This window comes from Numenius arquata, chromosome 1 (assembly GCF_964106895.1).
Source record: "Numenius arquata chromosome 1, bNumArq3.hap1.1, whole genome shotgun sequence".
Lineage (NCBI taxonomy): Eukaryota > Metazoa > Chordata > Aves > Charadriiformes > Scolopacidae > Numenius > Numenius arquata.
In genome coordinates, this window is record NC_133576.1 from 11,688,604 (window position 1) to 11,709,420 (window position 20,817).

At 41.9% G+C, this 20,817-nt stretch overlaps 1 protein-coding gene across 1 annotated transcript; it reads left to right on the forward strand.

Moving 5' to 3' along the window:
* Positions 1-44: 44 nt before the first annotated feature.
* On the forward strand, positions 45-20,661 carry NAA50 (N-alpha-acetyltransferase 50, NatE catalytic subunit). Its single transcript, XM_074145947.1, has 5 exons — positions 45-221; positions 12,509-12,642; positions 13,088-13,207; positions 14,147-14,213; positions 16,701-20,661. The coding sequence occupies exons 1-5, from the start codon at positions 214-216 to the stop codon at positions 16,879-16,881; spliced, it is 510 nt and encodes a 169-aa protein (XP_074002048.1). The 5' UTR covers positions 45-213; the 3' UTR covers positions 16,882-20,661.
* Positions 20,662-20,817: the final 156 nt, after the last annotated feature.

A 20,817-nucleotide genomic window follows, 5' to 3' on the forward strand; every position in this document is an offset into this window, starting at 1 on the left:
CGGCGTGAGGTGAAGGGTTACGGGGGCGGGGCGGCGCGGCGGAGGGACGGAGGGACGGACGGAGGCCCATGTGGAGCGGGCGCGGGAGCAGGAGGCTGAGCCGCCCGCGCTGCCCGGGCCGAGGAGGGGGAGGCCGGAGCCGCACCGCCGGGCCCTGCACGCAGCTACCGCGGACGTCGTCGCCGCCGCCGCCGGCCAGGCCGCGGCCACACCATGAAGGGGTGAGTGCGGGCCCGGCCCAGCCGTGACAGGGCGGCGGCGCCCGCCCGGGCCCGCCTGGGCTGTGCCGCCTCGCTGGCCACCGGAGGGAAGCGGGGCGGGCCCAGGCGGCGCGGTCCAGACGCGGCGGGCGGGCGGCGCCGCGCCTCGGCGGGAGGCGGAGGGGACCGAGCGGTGCCGCCGCTGCCGCCCCCGCTGCCTCCGGCAGCCGCCGTCGCCTTAGGGCTGGGCTGGGGGTCGCTGCGTCTCTCCCGTTCTCTAGGAATGGGGCCGCGGGGGGCTGGGGTCAGAGGAGCCCCTTTTGCGGGGGAAAAGCCGGCGGTCCCTGTACTGCTCGGTCGTGCCCCCTCAGCGGAACGAGAGCTCCCCGCGGCAGCCCCCCTGGCCCCATTCTGCTGCCGGAGCGAAAGCTCCGTGCTCAGCCCCGCTCTGGGACGCAGCGGTTTTTCGTGCTCCGGAGCGATTTCGGCTTGCGGGCTGTGTCCGCCTGAGACACGAAGGGAGGAGGCAGCCGGCTCGGGGGGGGGCTACCGCCTGCTCTGTCGTACTTGCACTTCGGTAGCGAAGAAGCGCTGCGGAGTCTGTGCAAAAAAGCTGCCGGCCTCGGACGAGTGGTTTTGCAGCGCTATTGTTTGTACTGTCCTCTTAGTACTTTTGTTGATTTAAGTCTTTATCTGTGGGGAGGCCGTACAACGTGGATGTATGAAAACGAGCTGTATTTTGCATCTGATTTTGTCGCACGCTGCTTTGCGCCTGGTTTCACTTCTCGATGGCTCTTGAAAACCTAGAGATTTCAGATGTGGTCGGCTCAAACACTCGGTTTCCTGCTCATTAGAGGCAGTGAGGTGCCTTGTTTGAACAGGACACCAGAGGCCTTTAGAGTCGTGGTTCTGCTCTGGTGGCAGATGACCTGCCTGACCTTGCACAGGTCACTTTGGGACAGGTTTTCCAACGTTGTTTAAATCCCCTAATGTTCGTTGATTTCAGTGTCACCTGTGCTCCACAAAACGTGATCCTTCCACTCCATGCCTCAGTTTCTTCATATGCGCAAAGGAAGTTTTCCATAGCTGTTTCTCAAAGGAGTATTAAACCAGTCCCCTTGAAACTGGTGTTATGCAATGCTGGGTATTATTATTCCAGTTTGGCAGCTTAAGGCAGGGTGAATGGAAGCTGAGGCACTTAAGCTTTTGCTAAGAAATGGTAAGAGGTTTTAGCTTATTAGTAGTTGGGGTGAGGTCACACTACAAGTCTGCTTGACAACAGATACTTAGCTATTTCTTACAGTGTGTAAGGAGCTTCAGGCATCGTGAGGGACTCACAGGTATCTGTAGAAAGAGGCTCAGTGATGATTGCAAATAAAGTGACTCTCGGCTGACATTGAATAGGTGTGTTTGGGATATCAGGCAATCCTTTATTTGCCTGCACCACCCTACATGAAGCAGGGCACCCTGCCTCTTAGTCACCTTATAATGAGGATGACAGAGTTTGCAAGAAGAGCAGCAGCACTGATCAGCCAAGATGAAGTGGCAGTTGATGTGATTGTTGTTCAACAGCACTCTTGACGAAACTGGGTTTCCTTTTATCCTCCATTGACTTTTCTGCTGTTTTCTACAGCTTAGCTCCGCTTTGGCTGTACGTTAGTCGTGAGTTGAGGCGCGGGGTTACTGGGGCTTGGATGTGTGAGGTGGAAAGCAGCCCAGGTGTGTCAGGCCAGAGCTGTGGAGGTCTCCTGGCAGGTCGCAGCCAGAGCTGTCTGCCATGCTGTGGTGTTCCCGTAGGGGCTGAGCCTTGGCTTTGCTTGCACTGCTCAGCACTTATTTTTTGTAACTTTTTTTTTTTAATAAAAAGCTATGGAGAAAATAGACGCAACCCTTTTCTGCTTCCAGAGCACCAAACTTTATTTCCGTTACTTTACTTTCACTTACAGGCAACTTTATCACAATTCAACTTAAAATGGATCTTTTGGGGTGTGTCCTCAAGTATTTTCACTTTTCTGGTACTTCCTCATCTCTTTGAAGAGCAGCATATTCCTGGCTTGTCAGAACACTGTTAGCACCACGCATCAAGTTCTTCTGCAGAATCACAAATCTTCATATTGAATCCAGGTGTTCTCCAAAAATTCAGATTGAGGCAAATAGGCCGATAGAACTTGAATTGAAAAATAACCCAATTTAAATACGATGAGAGAATCAAAGGACTAGATGAAGACTTCAAAAGGAATATATTACATTACATAGGGGTACTCTGGAACAAAACCAAATTGTTAGTCAAGCTACGAAGATCGGAGAAGATCCTTAAAAAACAAGTACTGTCAGAAGATAGGTCCAAAAATAGATCTAAAGCTTTGACTTCCAACATACAGAAACTAATGTGGTGCTTGATGGGATCTGATGTGTCTTCAGTATTGAATCCAAAATTGTGGATCAGTTCTTTTGAACAAACTGACTCCATCTGAGAACTTTTTCTGGGAGTGTATGTGTTGCATAGTAACTCACACCACAAAGTGCAGAGATAATTTTGGGAGCACTAAGACCCATAACCATAACATCAGCTGTAATTATGAACAGTCTGCTTTGGCAGAGAAAGAACTAAAAAAGAAACTGGCAAGTTCACTGACGTTTTGAAATTTCAGATCTAAAGGAGATTGTGTAGTCGATGCGTGTTGCTTGCAGCCCTCCTTCTTAGCTCTCTGAGTTCAAAATACCACGTACCAGTGTGTGAATAATGCATATGGCGTTGCAGTGTCTCTGTCATCAGGGTATTTGAGACTATGTGACTTCTTTTACAGAGGATGTCTAGTTTCAGAGACAGTGAAAGATTTTTTTGCTTTCTGAGCTGCTTAAAGTTTTGTGGGTTTTCTGTTATTAAATAAGTTAAATGCCAGCTTCTGAACTGGTAGTTGCTATTACCTCCCACCTGCTTTTGTGGTACGTGGCTGTATGTTCACTCTATCCTCATCTCCTGAATGATTTTAATATTTCAGACTTGTTATGTTCCCCCCCCTTTTTTTTTTATGCCAGTTGAAAAACTGAGGTAATTCAATGTTCTGTCAGTGAACTGCATGATTCTCTAGTTTCATTTCTTTTTTCATTTATTGTATTCCTAAATGTTGTTATTGTTAGTTCTGGAATTTGAAAATCCTTTTTAGCACTGGGTTTGCATGAGGAAAAATACCAGTGGGAGAGACTCGGGTTCTACTGTCTGTAGTAATTTGCCTGTTTTTGTAGAGCAGATGTAAATAATACTCCCTGGGCTTTACTGCTTTTGCGGTGTTGATTCATTTGTTGCTCAGTGGTTTTGTATTGTCTTTACAGTTGTTATGCTACTGGTTTTCAGGAGAGAAAAAATAAAATCATAGAATTGTCTAGGTTGGAAGGGACCCCTTGAGTCCAGCTATTAACCATTGCATTGATTCTTGAGTTTTCACTGAATTTCACTGAATTTTTTTAGAGTTGGAAGGGACCATATAGATCATCTAGTCCAACTCCCCTGCTGAAGCAGGATTGCTTAGAGAATGCTACTCAGGACTGCAACACTGCAGGAGTGTTTGCTGGTTGCTGCCTGTGGCCTTTTGATGTCTTACAATAAGGATGCTTTCCTGACTTTTTGCAGTTCAGGTGAAGCCTGTGAAAATAAGTCATCCAGCCTTTCCCTGCTGCCCTTACCTAAAAACCACACTACACACACAAGGAGTGTACTGCAGGACACATGTGCCCCATTGTACGCTTGTACCTGCTATGTGACCAGGAGTGTCAGCTGATGTATAGAGCATGTAGTGCATGTTACAAGCAGGGCCTGGTGCCTGTGCTCCTGTGCATATGTGTTATTTTGTCACGTTGACCAAAACCCTCTCTAGTTTTGATGGGAAACACCTGGGGGGGTGTCATGTGGCAGCATACGTGTAGCCACGTGATGAAAAACTGATTGAAACAGGGAGCAGAGTGCTGTGCTTTATACGTCCGTCTTAGAAAGTAACGTGCACTACTTTTCTGTAAGAAACCTGCAGGAGAATGCCTCCAAACTTGTGTTGCGGTTAAGTCTTAAGCTTTGTAGTTTCCAAGGGTCCTGACTTGCTACAGAAGAGCCCTTCAGACTAGCTGCTACACAGAAGGTAGCTGCTGCCATAGAGAACTTCATAACCTAGAGGCTTTGCAGGCTAGTGCTATTCTAGCTGCCTTTGGAGAAGAGACATCGCAGCTGGGGAATACTGAGCATAACAGAAAAATAACAATAGTGTATTTAAAGTACGGTGAGTTGTTATGGGTAAGCTCTGATATCTCTGCTTGTTTTGCCTGGGTTCACAAAGTAAACCCTTCAAGGTCCTGAAGCTGTGCGTGTTTCTCATGAGAACAGAAAAGTGGTTTTTTTTTTTTCCTCTACTTCTCTGAATTAGTATTACAGAGTTCGTGCAGAACTGTTGATTTGTTTCCATTTGCAAAGCACAGTGCTAAGCTTAACGTATATGGGAGGAGGTTCCAAGTTTATGAGAAAACTGCTGAATTGTCATATGCACTGGAGGCAGGACAAAAAAGGTAATTGAGCTTGAAAATCATTGTTTGGTTTTAGGATTTTTCTGAACCTAGAAATGTCAAAGCATGAGCTATACTTTCTGCATTTAATCTCATGAATGGTAAATTTAGGCCTTGCCTATATGCATTCTTACAAATAGCATAATATCTTCTAAATTAAGTTTATAAAAACTCAGTGCAGTTTATTATAGGTTCTTTAACCTAATTTATAACTCTTACTTTGAGTTTAATTCCATAACTAGATTAAGACGTTCCATGAAGTAGGAAGGATTGGGAGGATAGGAAGGTGGCATAGGGATTGTAGCTGGTTTATTGAAGCACTTTAGAACTCAGTCTTGGCTTTTGAATGGTGTTTGACCATTAAATTCTTTTTACATGTGTATCTGGCTTCTGAGTATATAGATTGGCTTGCTAGGTTGGGACGTTCCTTTTGTGAAAAATGTACTATCTTTAGTTAATCACCAAATGCCACAGACTCTGCTGCCACCTCCTGAGGACAAGAGAAATGATGCATCCTCCTTTGTCACATTAAATCTCTTCTAAAATGGGGAATAATGGGTGATGGTTGAGCCAGAGAAATACTTTTATCCAAGTGGAAATGATTCAGAACTTGAAGAGCCTGCCCATTTGGCAAGCATTAGAAGTGTTCAGACCAATAATCTGAGAAGGCGCTAGATATTTTTACCCGGAGGAGGAGGAAAGGACAGGAGAAGTCGGATCTTTATATTTGTTTGGGGATTGATAAGAGAGAAGCGCATCTCTTCTGCTCTAAGTGAGACAAGCAAGGTCAAGATTACTTTCTGCTCTCTGCTGAAAGAAGGGAAGAAATGACCTATGTGGTAGTTTTAGAGCAGCAAAAGTTTGTCAGGGGGGAGATTTGAGGTGAGGAAGCGGAGGGGGGCGGGCAGTCTATGCATAGAAGAATTGCTGGTTCTTTGGAGACTCTTGGACTTGAAGACCTGAGAGCAGAGAAGCGCAGCATTGAAATGGGGTAACTGTGTATTTGTGTTAAAGCATATTGAATTAATTCATTATGGGAAGGAAATGAAATGAGGCTTTATAGAAAATAGAGCCAAAACCACTTCCAGAACACTGTCACTAGGTGACTAAGATTAAGATATTTGAATTTTCCTGGGGGCAAAGTAATTTTTTTTAAAATGGATTGAAAATACCATGCTGCATGGTAAGATCTTGATGCATGAAGTGCTTCCTGAGCTTACTTGGCCTTCCTCCTCCCTCTCCTCATTCGTTTCCAGGCTCCATGTGATTTTTGGCCCTTAGCAGACTAGAATCTCTATCCCTGAAAAAATTTCCCATTTCCACCATCTGACCATTGTATTTATCTTCTCTGGAGAGTATAGGGTGAGACCCAGGGCAGCAATTTAAAACTCTGGAAGTCTTCTCTATATGGCACTGGGAATTTCTTGTGGGTGAAGATCAGAAATTATATTTAAAAATGCAATTAAAGAAGATTTGTTCATTTTTTAATAAGTAGTTATTTAGCACAGATTTTCATTTGAAAACAATTCATTATTCAAAACTGGCAAAAGGAAAGGGGGGTGGAATAGCCTTTTTGTGCTTCTAAGTTAGGTGCTTGCAATGAAGCAAGAAGTACTTGAAGGTAGGTGCATAAAACTGATAGCACATTCTGTTAATTTTTCACAGTGTATTCTTTATATAATGCATGCTTTGAACACCTTAAAAGACTACCAACCCTGGGACTGAAATCTGAAGTATAGGCAGGAGACTCATAATGACCTGCCATTTTTTCATTGCTACACAGGCATTTGTAACAAAAGGCGTTTCAGTGACTTCAGAGAAATCTTTTGTGTGAAGCATATAATGCCTTTCTCCCGATATGTCAATTCTGTAGTTTGTTACCTAACAGAAGTACAAGAAGTGCCTTTGAGCTATACAGATTTATGTAAATAAGGCACTTTGTGAACCCAGCATCACTTCTGTTTTGAATTTGAAGGTAAGCTTCTGTTCTCACCTGAGGATCATCAAGTACTTCATGAACACTAATTAGTGAAGGTTCATGATCTTCTGGGACGCAAGTAGGGGTTATAATTGTTATATCCAGGGGTGCTGAGGGTATGGAAATGGACAGTAACTTTTAAGATGTCTCAGGGTATCGGTAGCAGAGATGCAAAACTAATTTTGAGCTAAGTTGTTTCAAAATGGTGAAGGACTTCTGCTTTGCAATCATGGTTGAAAATCTGAATGTTCTTGTGAGCTTACTTGACTAATAAGGAAAAGTGGTTAGACCAGCAATGGAGAGTTAGGATTTCTGGCAGCTCTTTATCTGCCGTATGATCGCAGGTGCTTCCTCTTTCACCAGACTTTGATGCACCTGGTATAGGCAGATACAATATCTAAGCCTTTGCTTCTTGAGATGCTCTAAAGCAGCAAAGTGTTACAGGCTACTAAGTGATGTGTGTATGGCTGCTTTTCTGTTCTAGGCCAATTACATTAATTTCTGGTATTTTGGAGTTTGAAAATCCTGTCAGCTGGGCATGGTGATTCCTGCTCTTTGTATCCAGCTGTACAACAAGGTAGCTTTTAATTTTCTTGGGAAAGTTTATTTTTTATTTGACACTTGTTGAAATGACCTCACTGTCTGCCCCTTGCACTTGCATAATCAGACAGCTGAGATGCTTCATGATTTTATGGCTACTTTAGCTTTAGGGTTGTCTCTCTTTTTTTTTTTTTTTTTCTTTTTTTTTGACATCAGAGTTGAACCTAGGTTTGAGGTCTAGTACAACTCTTGAAGAGCAGGTTTCAGCTGGGAAAACTGTGAGGCTGTTATAGCATATAACTCTACTTCTTGCCTGTGAAGACAGGCCAGTCTTTTGTACAATGGTCAGGTTTTCTATGTTGAAGCAGAGTGAATTACTCGAATATGACAAAGGAACCTTGACTGTAACACACAGTGTATTTTTTCACTATAAAGGAGAGAGGCAAGGAGGGTCTGCAGAGGAGGGTCTGCAGTATGTCTTGGAGAATTATGACGCATGCCAGTGAAACCTATTCACACCGAGATCCATTTGAATCACAAGTCTTGAGTGAAGTCTTCTGTTAATTCTGATTCTAAAATTGCTTACCTTTCTTCTGTACATCACTGTACCCTTCTACAATCCAGCACACAGCTGGGAGTAACTTCCAGTAGGGTATCAGGTATCATGTAAATACATGTTTTCAGTAGCAAGTGGGGCTAAAGAAAATCAGGGGGGCTCAGAAGCAAATTGGTAAGACTTTTTGCATGCTAGGTTTGTACTTATCCTTCTGGTTTTCTGACAAGTGAAGCAGAGTAGATTTACAGTCCGCAGATCTAGATAATTGAAAACATACCTGTCTGCCCGCAAGAACTAGGCTAACTTGTGCACCTAGCAAGACAGCTCATCTGTTGTACAAAAAAAAAACCAACCAAAAAAAAAAAACCAACCCCAAAACACTAGAGAGGCTCTTTTGGCTTTGGAGTTTAATCCAAGCAAAGCCACACCCTTCAGGTCTATAGCTTTCATAGCTCTGGTTTGGTTTTATTTTATGAGTGGATTATCCTGTCTAGACTCCTGCTTTGACTTGGAAGCCAAAATAGAAGCAATAAAGCTAGTTGGCTGCTTAGCAGGTGACAAACCTTCTCTGAAGTCCTCTAATTTGTTAGGGCCCTTTTCTCCCCTGTGCTCCCTCTCCTGACTGTTTGATGATACCTCAGTAAGTTTTGTGAGTTGCAGATACAGCTCTGCTAAATTTAGCATGCCAGATGCCTTCAATAAGCCTGGGCTGAGCTATCAGTTAACACTGAGATCTGTTTCAGTCAGGCACATCCCTCTGGGGAGAGACTTGCACTATTTAAAGTTGAATGAGACTGAGATTGTTACAGCATTAAGAAATTCGGAATTCCCCCTTTTTTTTTCCCCTGATGTTGGTTCTAAACTAGTGTTCAACTTTTGCCATTCCCTGGGACTGTGTTTGTGTTGTCTCTTGAACTGTAACTCTGGAAATTGGCTTTGTCTTCAGCTATCCTTCTGTATAGCAGTTCTCCTTCTGTATACATTGAGAGGCAAAAGGCAGCCTTAGCATAAGCTAATGTCTCATTTAGCCTGTGTTACTTCCAGTCTGTATTTAAGACATTATAGAAAAAATAGTGTTCAAATCGCGGCCGTGTAGTAGGCTGCAGATAGAGGAATGCAGCTGTAGCAGGACTAATTGGATTGCATTCAGTCTTACAAAAAGTGTGAGGTTTTTTTCTAGCAAGTGCCTGAAGGATCTTGGGGCACTGGCGTGCAAGAGCAGGAGCATTGATGCTGATGTTCTGGGCATGCATTCAGTTTAGTAACTGCTACATGTCATCTCAATAAAGTCCCACTTCCACTGGGATTTCATGGATCACTCTTCACATCCGCTCTTACATCTCTGGGCAGTGTCACTGTGTGCTTTTAATGGGCAGCAGCCTTACACACCAGAAGCTGCTCCCCTTCACTGGTGAAGTCTCTGTGCTTTTTCCTCAGTAACCGAGTCATGGTATGTTGCAGTTGGGAGAAATGCAAACATAGTCCTAGGATATGTCAGGAAAATGCTTCAGGCAGAGATGGAAAAACTTTACTGCTGTTGTACAAGGCAATAGTAAGTATTTGGGGTGCTGTAAGCAGTTTTGGTTAGCCGTGTTTAAGGAAAATTAATCTCCAGGAATGGAAAGAAGAGCTAGTATGACAATAGGAGGAATTAAGAGACAATCTTAAAGGAGGAAGCCAGGAGCTTGGCTTTAGTTACAAGAAGGAAAGTATAAAGAGGTCATGGTAGCTCTCTGAAAAGGCATGTGGGATAGGGTGTGTTGGTAGCCATCAGCTAGTGAAGCTTATGAGCAATGAGAGACAGCATACAGGTAGAACTTGAGTATGTTTGGAATGGAAATCAGAAGAAAGCTTAGCTATGAGAATAATGGTAGTTTAGGAACAGCCTTGCAAGGGAAGATGTTTAAGTGGCTTCAGAGGGCTGCTAGGAATCCATTTAGGAAAGGGTATGGATTTGTAGAGCACTGTAGTGATAAGAGGTCTGACATGATCTTTAAGGTCCCTTCCAACTCTAACCATTCTGTGATTCTATGATGAGCCAAGAGTCCCTCATTCATTCATAATAAAAACAGTTGCTTGGGGTGGGGTGGCTGACTTGGTCCAGAAGCTTTGATGCCTAAGATGAATACAGTTGACTGTTGTGTGCTCTGTAGAGTGTTATTTGAGATGTAGGATGCCAGTAGTAAGTGTGTATCTTCCTAGGAATATTACTGGAATAATAGAATAAAATAATCTGTTAAGGAAGGGCATGTCCCTTCTGGGCGCTTCGAGTTCTTCACACATCTTTATGTTCTCTCATGGTAATTTGAGGTCATGATTTATTTTTTTTATTTGCAACAGCAGAAGATAAATATTTCTGGTACAGCCTATATTCAACTGGACTGCACAGGACTGGTCTAATGAGACCTTCACTGATACAGTAAACTTAAGTTACTGATTTGGTTGAGAGTTAACTTGAAGAAGCAGGTCTACTTGTAAATAGCTATTAAAAAAAACTAGCAAACGAAAGAAGAAAAAAAAAAACCACCAAAGCTATTTCCATGACTCCAATGAAAGGAAAGGAGTGACCATTTTATGTCATTTGGTACAGGTGCTTTATCTTGTTGAGGCTGGGGTAGTTTTACATCCTTAGGTTCAAAGTGACACGTTGTTCAGTAAATTATAAGGTGTAGCACAAAATCATCTATAAACTGAATGATCTTTGTGCTTGTCTTCCAGGTTAAACTGGGATAGTTAATCTTCTGCTTAAGAACCGACCAGTTCTGCCTCTGGCAGTTTTTTTTTCTCTTTATGCTGGCACAAGACACATGTGGTAAACCCAGTAAGGGGACTGATGTGGGTTAGAACAAAACTTTTCTTTTTTTGGCTAGATTAGTTTTAATTGAGGTTGGTTCACCACATTGTTGCACAAATGTTTGTGCCAGCAAGAAGATGAAAACAAGTGGCTTGGGGACAGCAAGACTGATGCTTTCGGCAGCAGTGCCAGCTTTCCTGTGTTTTTACACAAGGCCCTAGTGGCACTTTTACCACACTGTCCCCAGGCAAAGTGATGAACTCTCGTGATGTGGGTCTTCCTTTCCATGTCCTCATTTAGTTTGCTTATTAAATGTTTTTGTGTGTAATAGATGTGGTGCTGATTTAATCAGCTAGTGTTATACATCAAAGCAATTTATGGTTTCAGTACATAGTATTTAAACAGACATATTTAGCATATTGATTTATGCTTCCTGCAGTGTTTCTCCAACTTTTTTTTTTTGTTATCCTCTCTGATAAATTACTGGCCCTGGTGCAACTCTCGAGCAACAAGGAAATGGCTAGTGACAGAGCACAGGAGGCAGGCAGAAGGAAATGGCAGGAAGCAGCAGATTATACTCCGCATTGCTTGGTACAGCAAAATAGTTGTTGGTTATTTTATAATCTTTGTTTCACTGTATTATTTAAGTTAATCTGTGCTGTTGTGTCCCAGGCATCAACCTATCTGAAAAACAAGCTGCCTAGGCACAAGAGGCATTGGAGATAGAAAGTAGCTGCTGCACATTACTAGAATGAACTTTGAAGCCTGACATAAAAGAATTTTTGAAAACTCCCTTTTTTTGAAAACAGAATTTGACTTTTTTTTTTTTAAAGGCAAACAGTGTCTTTACCAATGTTTGAGCATAAAACAATCTAGTTTCCTGTATGTATTCAGTAAAACAAGGCAGAGATGAACTTGGAATTGTGTGCATTTCTAACTATGCATTGGCTTTGTACCTGCCTACATATTGTGGTGACCATTTGGGAAAATATTTTTATGATCTTGTTGGTGTTTTTTTAATTTTTCTTTCTTGTAGTCCTTGTTAAAACTGTCTACCTGCACCCAAGCATTTGGTTTGTGTAATACGAACAACTAGTCAACTAATATATATATATTTTTATTTTTTTAAATTTGCTTCTGTATATGTAGTGTTTTTGTCAGGAAGTCAGTCTTAGAAAAAGGCTTGGTCTGTTTCTTCTCAGTATAATTCAGTGCAGTACTGGTATTTTAAGGTTGTGATTCTGCTCCAAGTCAACAGGAAGAATGACTTTAGTGATGATCATAGTAGATGCATATATCACCTTGACAGTGGCACAGTTCATATTAAGAGGCTTAATAGGAGTTTGCTGCAGATGGTATTGTTGCTTTTTCGAGGCAGATGTCTAGTAACAACTTTGTCTAAGCATAAGCTTTATATTGATAGGTGGTAAAATTAAGGCTGTGTTTGAAGCATGGATAAGCATTTCGTTTTCTTGGTCTCTATTCTAGCCTTCTGTCCCTCCCACCTTTTGTTTGGTGGGTTTGGGTTCCCCCCCACCCCCCCCTCCCGTGATCTTGCCGATCAGTGAGGAAATTAATGGGATAAAATTTAAGCTAATACTCTTACAGAGATTAGTGTTCTCCTGTCTTCCACCCAATAAAATCACACATCGTTGTTAAGTGTGCCCTGAGAAACTTCTGACTGTAGAGTACTGACTGAAATTGGGTTTGGTGGCTGATGGAGTTAAAACAGCCACCAACAAAAGACTTAATTGTATGGTTTGAACATTGTGGTTCAGTTATGTATTGAACTGATTATGGTTTGAACATTGTGGTTCAGTTATGTATTGAACTGATTATCAGAAATTTTGCAGTGTGTCAGATGTTAAGCATGTTTTGATTTGTTTCAGTAGCCGGATCGAGCTGGGAGATGTGACGCCACACAACATTAAGCAGCTGAAGAGGCTAAACCAGGTCATTTTTCCTGTCAGCTACAATGACAAGTTCTACAAGGATGTACTGGAGGTTGGAGAGCTAGCCAAATTAGGTACAAATGTTCTTGCCAGTAATTGTGGGCTATGGTGGCAGAAGTGCTCATCATTGCTATCCATAATGGTTTTGAATAGCAGATCCTTCTATTTTGTTGTTTTATATAATGAAAAATAACCATTTGAGAACCTCAAAAAAGCCGCAGTCCCAACCTCAGAGGGTTTGTGTTCTAAATAGATTCCATTTTACTGGGAATGGATATGTTTTCTGTTACAGCAGAAAACTTGAGATGTGTGCTGCCAGCTTACCTCCTGATGTCATTGCTAGTTTGTTTGAACTGTAATAAGCCAATCACTGTGTCAAAGCATCATTGGTAACTTCACTTCAAGTGTTAAGCCACAATGTATGTATGATATTTTATCTGGATGGGAGAATTAGCAAGGGGGAAGGAAGGTTTGTACGATTTGAGACTTGTGACTGATAACACTTTCCCTCCCTGGCAGCCTATTTCAATGATATTGCAGTGGGAGCAGTGTGCTGTAGGGTGGATCATTCCCAGAACCAGAAGAGACTGTACATCATGACACTCGGATGCCTGGCACCTTACCGAAGGCTAGGAATAGGTAAGGAGGATCTTTTTTTTTGTATTTGGGTCATCAAAAAAATCCACATTGCTGTGCAGCCTTCTAAGTGCTCTTTCAAATTTTTAACCAAGATAGCGCACTTTCAGACCACTGATTTCTTTGGAAGGGACTTTGGGGAAAGAGTATGACTTCTGATGTATTCTTTTTTTTCCTGCCTTTCAGAAATGGACTTTTTGTAGAACTTTCTAATTCAGGATTTGAGATTATTTTAGTCTTAATCACGTTATCATACTGTGATGTAAATACTCTGCTTCTACAGATGTGAAAATTGATATACAGAGATATGAATTTGTCAGGCGTGCAGCCAGTATGCAAGTCATGTATAAGTAGAACACAACATTCCTTCATCGGTTTATTTCTTTACTCTTCTAAATGAAGGGTATTTTCTATTTATTTTTTATGACTGCTGAGTATTCCTGCTTTGGAGTAGTACCTGCTTTTTGTCTAAATGGCAATTTTCTCTATGTTGCAAATCCATAGGCCAGATTAATCAAGACCTTTTGGTAATCTGCTTTGGCAAACTGGAATGAAAAGATAGCTTTATTTTCAATTACTTCACTAGGCCTTTATTAGAAAACACTTAACTAACGCTCTCACTGCTTTATACATTGTTTTGACCATATCTTGAGGTGAGTTTGAGACCTTGAAGCCAGTATTTAAATAAGCTGCTTTATATGTATGTTTCTGGGCTGTTGGGTTATTTTTCTCCAAAGAAACAATGAATTAAATTTTGTGAGCAGTCAGAAAGATAGTGAAATACTTATACACCATGATTTATTTGCCTTTCCTAGTTCTCACAAGCTCTGTCATTTTAGCTTACCTGTAGTTAACCTGTCTATCCTTAAGGAAGCCCTTAGCTAAGTACAGACTTGATGGTGCACTTGTGGTTTTCTTAAGTATCTCTTTACCTTTTGGCAGGAACTAAAATGTTGAATCATGTCTTAAACATCTGTGAAAAAGATGGCACTTTTGACAACATCTATCTGTAAGTAAATGAGTTACACTTATGCATTTTTAGAGAGATGATAGAGACATATATGGGAGCAAAGGGAGAGAGATTGAAGAGAATTTTTAGTATGTACTTCATTGGGATCATAGAACATCTTGTAAGTACTAGCAAGAAAGCTAGGGGTCATATTCTGGCCTTGTGTGAGGCTGAGAAAACCAAAAGCTTGCTTGCTTTAGAAGGGCTTCTTCAAATTTGCTGAATTTGAAAGTAATTTAGCTACAAAATTATGTTCTGTAGCAGAATTGCACTGTACGACTTAAAAAAAAATTGTGTAAGAATTTTTTTACCATACAGGGTCGTCCTCAGAATGGAAAATACTGCAAATCTTGTATGCAGTTTTGATACATTTGCTGTCTGTCTTTTATGACAGTACTGTGTAGGTTAGAACATCAGATCACAGGTGCTTGCAAGCACTCTAGGTTTTCATTCAGTAGCAAGGCGCAACTGCTTATTCCCATTCTTGTGCTGTGCCAGGTCAGCTCTTTGTGCAGCAACACAGTAAACTAGGTCAATGACTTAACCCAGCTGGGGAAACTGGTTTTTGGTTTTGTTTCTGGGTGTTGTTTTTGGTTTTAGTGTGTGGGGTGTTGGGGTTGTGGGTTTTTTTGCGGGGGGTGGTGGAGGTGGTGTGTTTTGTGATTTTTTTATTTTTTTTTTTAATATCACATGTCTACATAAGCACTTGGCATGATGTAGGCATGAGAACAAGCTCTGAGGTAGAGGACAGGGCTGCTTAACAGAGCACCACCATCCTAATAGAGACTTGAAACCCATAGATGCCAAAGCTTTGCTGCTGGCTGCACAGTTCTGCTTCTTCTTGTGCATTGGTGTCTGTGTGAATACCAAGTGAGCTGATACAGTTTTTAGCCAGATCACTTCTCTGAGCCACCTTCTTCCTTGTCCATCACTGCTTGCTTATACCAGTACAAGCATGGTCCACTGCTGTGGAGAATCCCGCAGCAGGTACAGCTTGGATGGACTTAAGCTGCCACAGAACTGCAGCCTGATCTTGTCAGGACTGTTGAAGATGCTTAGTGAGAAGTGTCTTGGACACTGATATCACTGTAAATGCAATGACTTTCTCCTCAAGCTTAGTCCACCTCTGTCAAGGAGATGCAAAGTCTTCCAAGACCTCTACTGTTCTAGCTTTGTGCCATCTCTATAAGAATAACAAGTGTGTTAAAGAGGAGGAGGAGTTCAAGTAAAGCTGCTTTTGGCTTGTATACCTGCTCTCCTCAGACAAATGGTAATGAATTCTCTCTCACATGCCTGCTAGTTGGCACAGGTTTTCCTTTTTGCTTTTGCACTGTGTGCACAGTGAAGGAACTGCATGCTGTTTTTAATGCAAAAACCAAATCCTTCATAATCCTTCTTTCCACTTCCCAGAGTAGGTTTCTGGGATGACAATAAATAGGCCCCAGAGTTGGGCATAAGAAAGTTCTTTTAGTGGCCCACTGACTTTTGTTACTACGTCTGTTGTTTGTGCATCTTCCATCTGAACATATTATGCAGCTTAGCACCCAATTTGGTATTAGCGGCTAAATTTGTCATTATTATGAAGCTTCCTTTTAGCTATTTGGTGTTTATTGGGCTTAACACTAAGATCTTTTGTTTTGTTCTGCTGTTGCTTCCAGAGTTGCTTTGGTTCTATGGTTATGCAGCATGTTGTCATGACAGTGATTCATGAGCTTGTGCAGTGTCCCAGTGTCCACTGAATTTTGGGAGTGTTTAATGAATGCCTTTTGCTGAGCCAAAAATCTTTTTTTTTTTCTTTTCTTTTTGATAGAACTTGTGCAAATAAATGTCCTAGTTGCTTAGAATGAAGAACTGATGGCTATTTGTTTTGGAGGCCTTGAAACTCTTGAAGTATGCTAGCAAGATCTGTAAAACTCTGGGGGAGATGGGGAGATAGGTAAAGGGGAAAGGATTTTCTAAGTCCCTAGGGCTTCTTTATGCTGCCATCACTTTTTGTGAGGAGAGAGGGGTAGTTAGCAGTGAGCAAGGAGTTAAAATCCTATCAAACGCAATTGCCAGTTTTGCATTGCACTGTGTAGGGATCATCATTCAAACAACTGTTTTGGTCATGTAAGAAGGGTCACTAGAGGAAGTTAAAATTGGCTCTACAGTGAAACTTTGTTATATATTTCCACAAAATATCTGTCACTTCCAGATTAAGAAAAAATGAAATTACTGAGCTATTTGCGTTCCTTAAAAGAGCTTTACTGAGGGGAAACATTTGCCACTTCTCAGAATGATTGCCACAGGCCCTCCAGGAGGTGTATGTTAGCTCGGGACTGATTTGGGAAGACCAAAATTTCCAGTCCTGAACTTATGCCATCGTTTCTGTCCCTGTCTAGAGAGCTCCTTTTCTTATCTTGTCTTTGACTGTTCAGATTGGGGAGGCAGAATACTGCAACGCAGAAAGTTCTGATATCTGTCTCTCTATCCTCCTTTCTGTCCCAGGCATGTCCAGATCAGCAACGAGTCTGCAATTGACTTCTACAGAAAGTTTGGCTTTGAGATCATTGAGACGAAGAAAAACTACTACAAGAGGATAGAGCCCGCAGATGCTCATGTGCTGCAGAAAAACCTCAAAGCCCCTTGTCTTGGCCAGAACGCAGATGTGCAAAAGACCGACAACTGAACAAAACCCCAACGAACACTTTCTTGCACTTGCTTGTCGCCAAATAAGGAAAGAGAGGCCTCTTGATTTTTTTTTTTATATTTTTTTTTTCTCCACCCTTCATCCTCTTAATTTTTTTTTTCTTGACCTCTCTCCAACAAAATGTAATGCTTCTTCCAAGGATTTTCCAATCATGTTTGGGGTTGGTTTGTTGGGGTTTTTTTAGCTCTCCTTTCTGGTTGGTTTTTTTTCGGTTTTGGGGTGTTTTGGTTTTGTTTTGGTTTTTTGTTTTTTTTTTTTTGTTGGGGTGGGAAAAGGTGTGCAGATCTCTTAAGTTTGAGGTGTGGAGGGCTTGAGCAGGTTATCCTGATGACAAGTTTCCTTCAGAATTATCTCTTTGAGTAAGCAGAATGTAAATCCAATGGGGGGGGGAAGGAAAAGCAATATCTTGTCCTTTGACTCCTACATTATCGTGTTTTTTATAACCTACAGGGTACTTTACTCCCCCCCCCCCCCCAACCTTTGAATGTTACTTCAATACTTCACACTCTTCCTTTTAATTCCCCCCGCCTCAAGAAAGTATGTTTAGTTCTTCCCAATATTTTTGAGTATGGCTTTTTCCTCCATCTTTTGCTGAGAAGGGTGGGCTACTTTACCATACCTTTTCACTCTGCCTGGGCTGATCTTTTTGAATGCTTTTTTTAAATACTCCTCACCCAAGCTGGTGCTACATTTCTTAACTGACTGAGAGGAGGGTTTAGAGTGGTCTTTGTTTTTCCTTATTTTCATTTACTCACCTCCCAGCAGACTTCTGCCAGAGTAAGAGCTAGATCTGGTGTTGGCAAGAGTAGTCTTGTAAAAATATGAATCCTGAGGCAAGACCCTTGCTTTAAAAGGGGGTGAAATGCTGTAGGGCTCATTGAGAGTTAGTTTTATTTGTGTTGTTGGGATGGGAAAAGTGACTGTGACCACCTCACCAGCTTTTGATAGCATAAGGCAAGCCTCTGTCTCCAGATAAATTTGTTACAACTACTAAATCTGTGGTGACAAATCTGAGAAGAGGCAAGGGTTGAGGAAACCAGGCAGGAAGGCTGAGAAGGCAAACACAAAACTGACCCTAATCGCATGGCTTTGCAGGGGTCTCCTGGATTTGCTTGGGATTGGCTTGGCTTGCTGTGTTTATGCCCTCCTTTGGGACGAGGTGGTGAAGAGCTGCACAGTTTGCTCCTTTGAAGGTTCTTTTCCTCTTTCCCTGTTCAGTGGTAATAATGCAGTTCTCCTCTCATGAGAGGGTGTTCATGGAGCATCGGAGAAAGCAGTGTATATTAGAGCATTTTATGGGTTTGGAAAATAGGCTGACTGGCTTCTTCCTAGTACTGTAACCTCAAAGCTACAAAAAACTCTACTAAGCTCTGCTTTGCATCCTTTCATGCTTTGTTTGCCTGAATATCAGTGCTCCTTTCTATGCACTGTTGCCAGCGATTTTATGTATGCCAATACAAATACCAACTTGAGCTTGGACTCTTCTCCAGGCACCTGGGAAAGTGCACTGAGCTTAGACAACACCAACCTGCCCCATCCCCCAAATAGATATTGAACTGCATTCCTTTCCTGTTTGTTTTTTAAAGTTTAAATCTGGATCTTGACTTCATCTGCTTTGAAAGCCTCCAATCTATAGTGCACATTGCAGCATACATCTTGTTAGTAGGTGCTGTCCGGTCATTTGAGGTTGAGGGTGACTTGGGAACCAAGGATTTCAAGACAGGAGTTGTGGTGAGGCAAGGGATGGCACCCCTCGTTGCACATTATGTGGTCTTTGATACCCGAGGGGCGACTATACAAGCTGCTCCAGAACTACTGCTCCTTTCCCAGAGGTGTGTGGCGTTTGTTGGAGTGCATCTTGACAGACCTGTGCTGGATAACAGCTACCCTATTTGCTGGGTTTGCACTAATTGTGTCTCGGGGATGGGCAGATCTTTAACAACAAAAGCCCCTCTGCATGGCCTGAGCACCTGTGTTTGCAACACTCGGTGGCAGACTCTGGCTAGAAAGATGCAAACGGTTTCCTTGGCCAGAGGCAGCCTAGTTTTGACAAAAGCTTATTTTTAGTACTGCTAGGACCTGCTCACACTGGTTATGTTGGCAGTTCCAGCATCTTTCTAGAAGGGGATGTATTGAAGCACAATTAGCTTGTCATATGCCAACATAGTTTCCCTGGCCATCTGTAGACCAAACCAAGAGAAATATGTGGAGGGAGAGAGATAGTATTGTATTTGAGGATGTTTGTGCAGCACAGCTGTAACTCAGACCATAGCTGCCTCTGGTGCCAAGCAAAGTGCTCTTCATTCTTCTAGAACTAAATGGTAAGTGTTTGGGTTGGGTAGATGGGTGTGGGGGTATGAACTGTTAGGATTTGCTGTTGTCGTAGGCTTCCACAAATCAGTGTGTTTCACAGACAGTTTTCCTTCAGGTTTAAAAGTACGAGTCTGATGTCTGAACTTACTTGGATTAACCTTTGTTTCTGTCTCTTTTTGCTTTGGGCTGCCATCATTCTATGAATGTATCCCTGAAAACAAATTGTAAAGCTCCTATTCCACAGCAAATCTGCCTCATTGTGACTTCTCATAAAATGTTTTGTAAGAGGTGGAAGAGAGAGTAACCACAAATATAAGGCTCCTTTTCCCAGGCTATTAATCCTGGAAAACGGTTGTTGAATCTTGAACACAAGGTTTAATCTAAATCTCATACAAAGCTGTGTTCCCTGTACATGGATAAGGGCGAGTGAAGGTCAATAGTTCTGAGTGACAAACAGTTGTACTTTATTAGTATATCAGCTGTGTTGAGTGGGGAAGAGAATGCTGTATCTTAGTGCTGTTACCCAGAGACATTGTAATTTTGTGAAGTATGGGCTTACTGCAGAGAACTTCAGTTACTTTGGTTGTTGCTGCAGCAGGACCTCCTTTTAGCTTGAAAATAGCAGCTTATGAACAAATTTTTTTAAAGTTGGGAGTTTCAGTGGAAAAAAGAAACACCAGCACTTCCTTCCTTTTCTGGATGAAGATCTAGCAAGAAAAATGTATGCGACTAACAACTTTAGAGTGTAAATTGTGTATATGTGAGTTATTCCTGAATCTCTGCAACTGGTTTTGTCATACATCGGTTGAAGTATGAAGATATTATCTACAAAAAGATTCCTACTAGAGGAAACCATGGTACAGGGGAAGAAGAATCACCCAGGAGAGGTATCCCTCATTTTTTGGGAGGGGGAAGGGAGAGATTTTATTTTGTGTATACAGAAACTGGCTGAGTTTACATGATGTGGCTAATGGTTAAACCTGCCAACTAAATATGACATACTGTTACAACTGAAACAAACTTATGTGATATTTCGTTAATTCTTGATGGTGCCCTGTGTCTAGTAAAAATTTGATCCTCCAAATTGTTTTATTCTCCCCCATGTTGTAATCCAGGGTCAGCTGCTATGCACAATGTCTGTGTTTTGTAAAGTGTTTGCTGACTTGGATGTTTTCTTTTGAATCTGCAATTGCTTCCTGATTAATTTGGCTAAGACCACCCCTGGTCTCTTGAGTTAAGATTTAGTCAAAGGTATGCTGTATGCAGTTTACAGATGCATTCTCAATGTTATAAGTTAAGTTGCAGGGGGAGCAAATTCTTTACAATAAGATGGTCCATTTTTAATCTATATCATTGCCCTTGTTGTACATCAGGAGCATGTTTTTGTTTTTCTTGAACTCTTTAGAAATACCGTTCAAAATAAACGTGCACTATTTGAGTTATGTCATTTATGGCTTGTCTTGTGCATTTTTTGAGGTCTGTCTGTTTACCACTGATTTCAGATATAGAATATTCCTCAGATGTTTCATAAACTGTGTAACTTGGAAGATTTTTAACATGAACGGAGTTGGGCTGCTGTGATGAATGTCATGGGTGTCTGAC

What these genes read in the sequence shown, in the direction of transcription:
- NAA50 (XM_074145947.1), top strand. An exon ending in TGGAGAGCTAGCCAAATTAG is followed by an intron (nt 12,643 to 13,087) that starts GTACAAATGTTC and finishes CCTCCCTGGCAG; the next exon opens with CCTATTTCAATGATATTGCA. An exon ending in TTACCGAAGGCTAGGAATAG is followed by an intron (nt 13,208 to 14,146) that starts GTAAGGAGGATC and finishes ACCTTTTGGCAG; the next exon opens with GAACTAAAATGTTGAATCAT.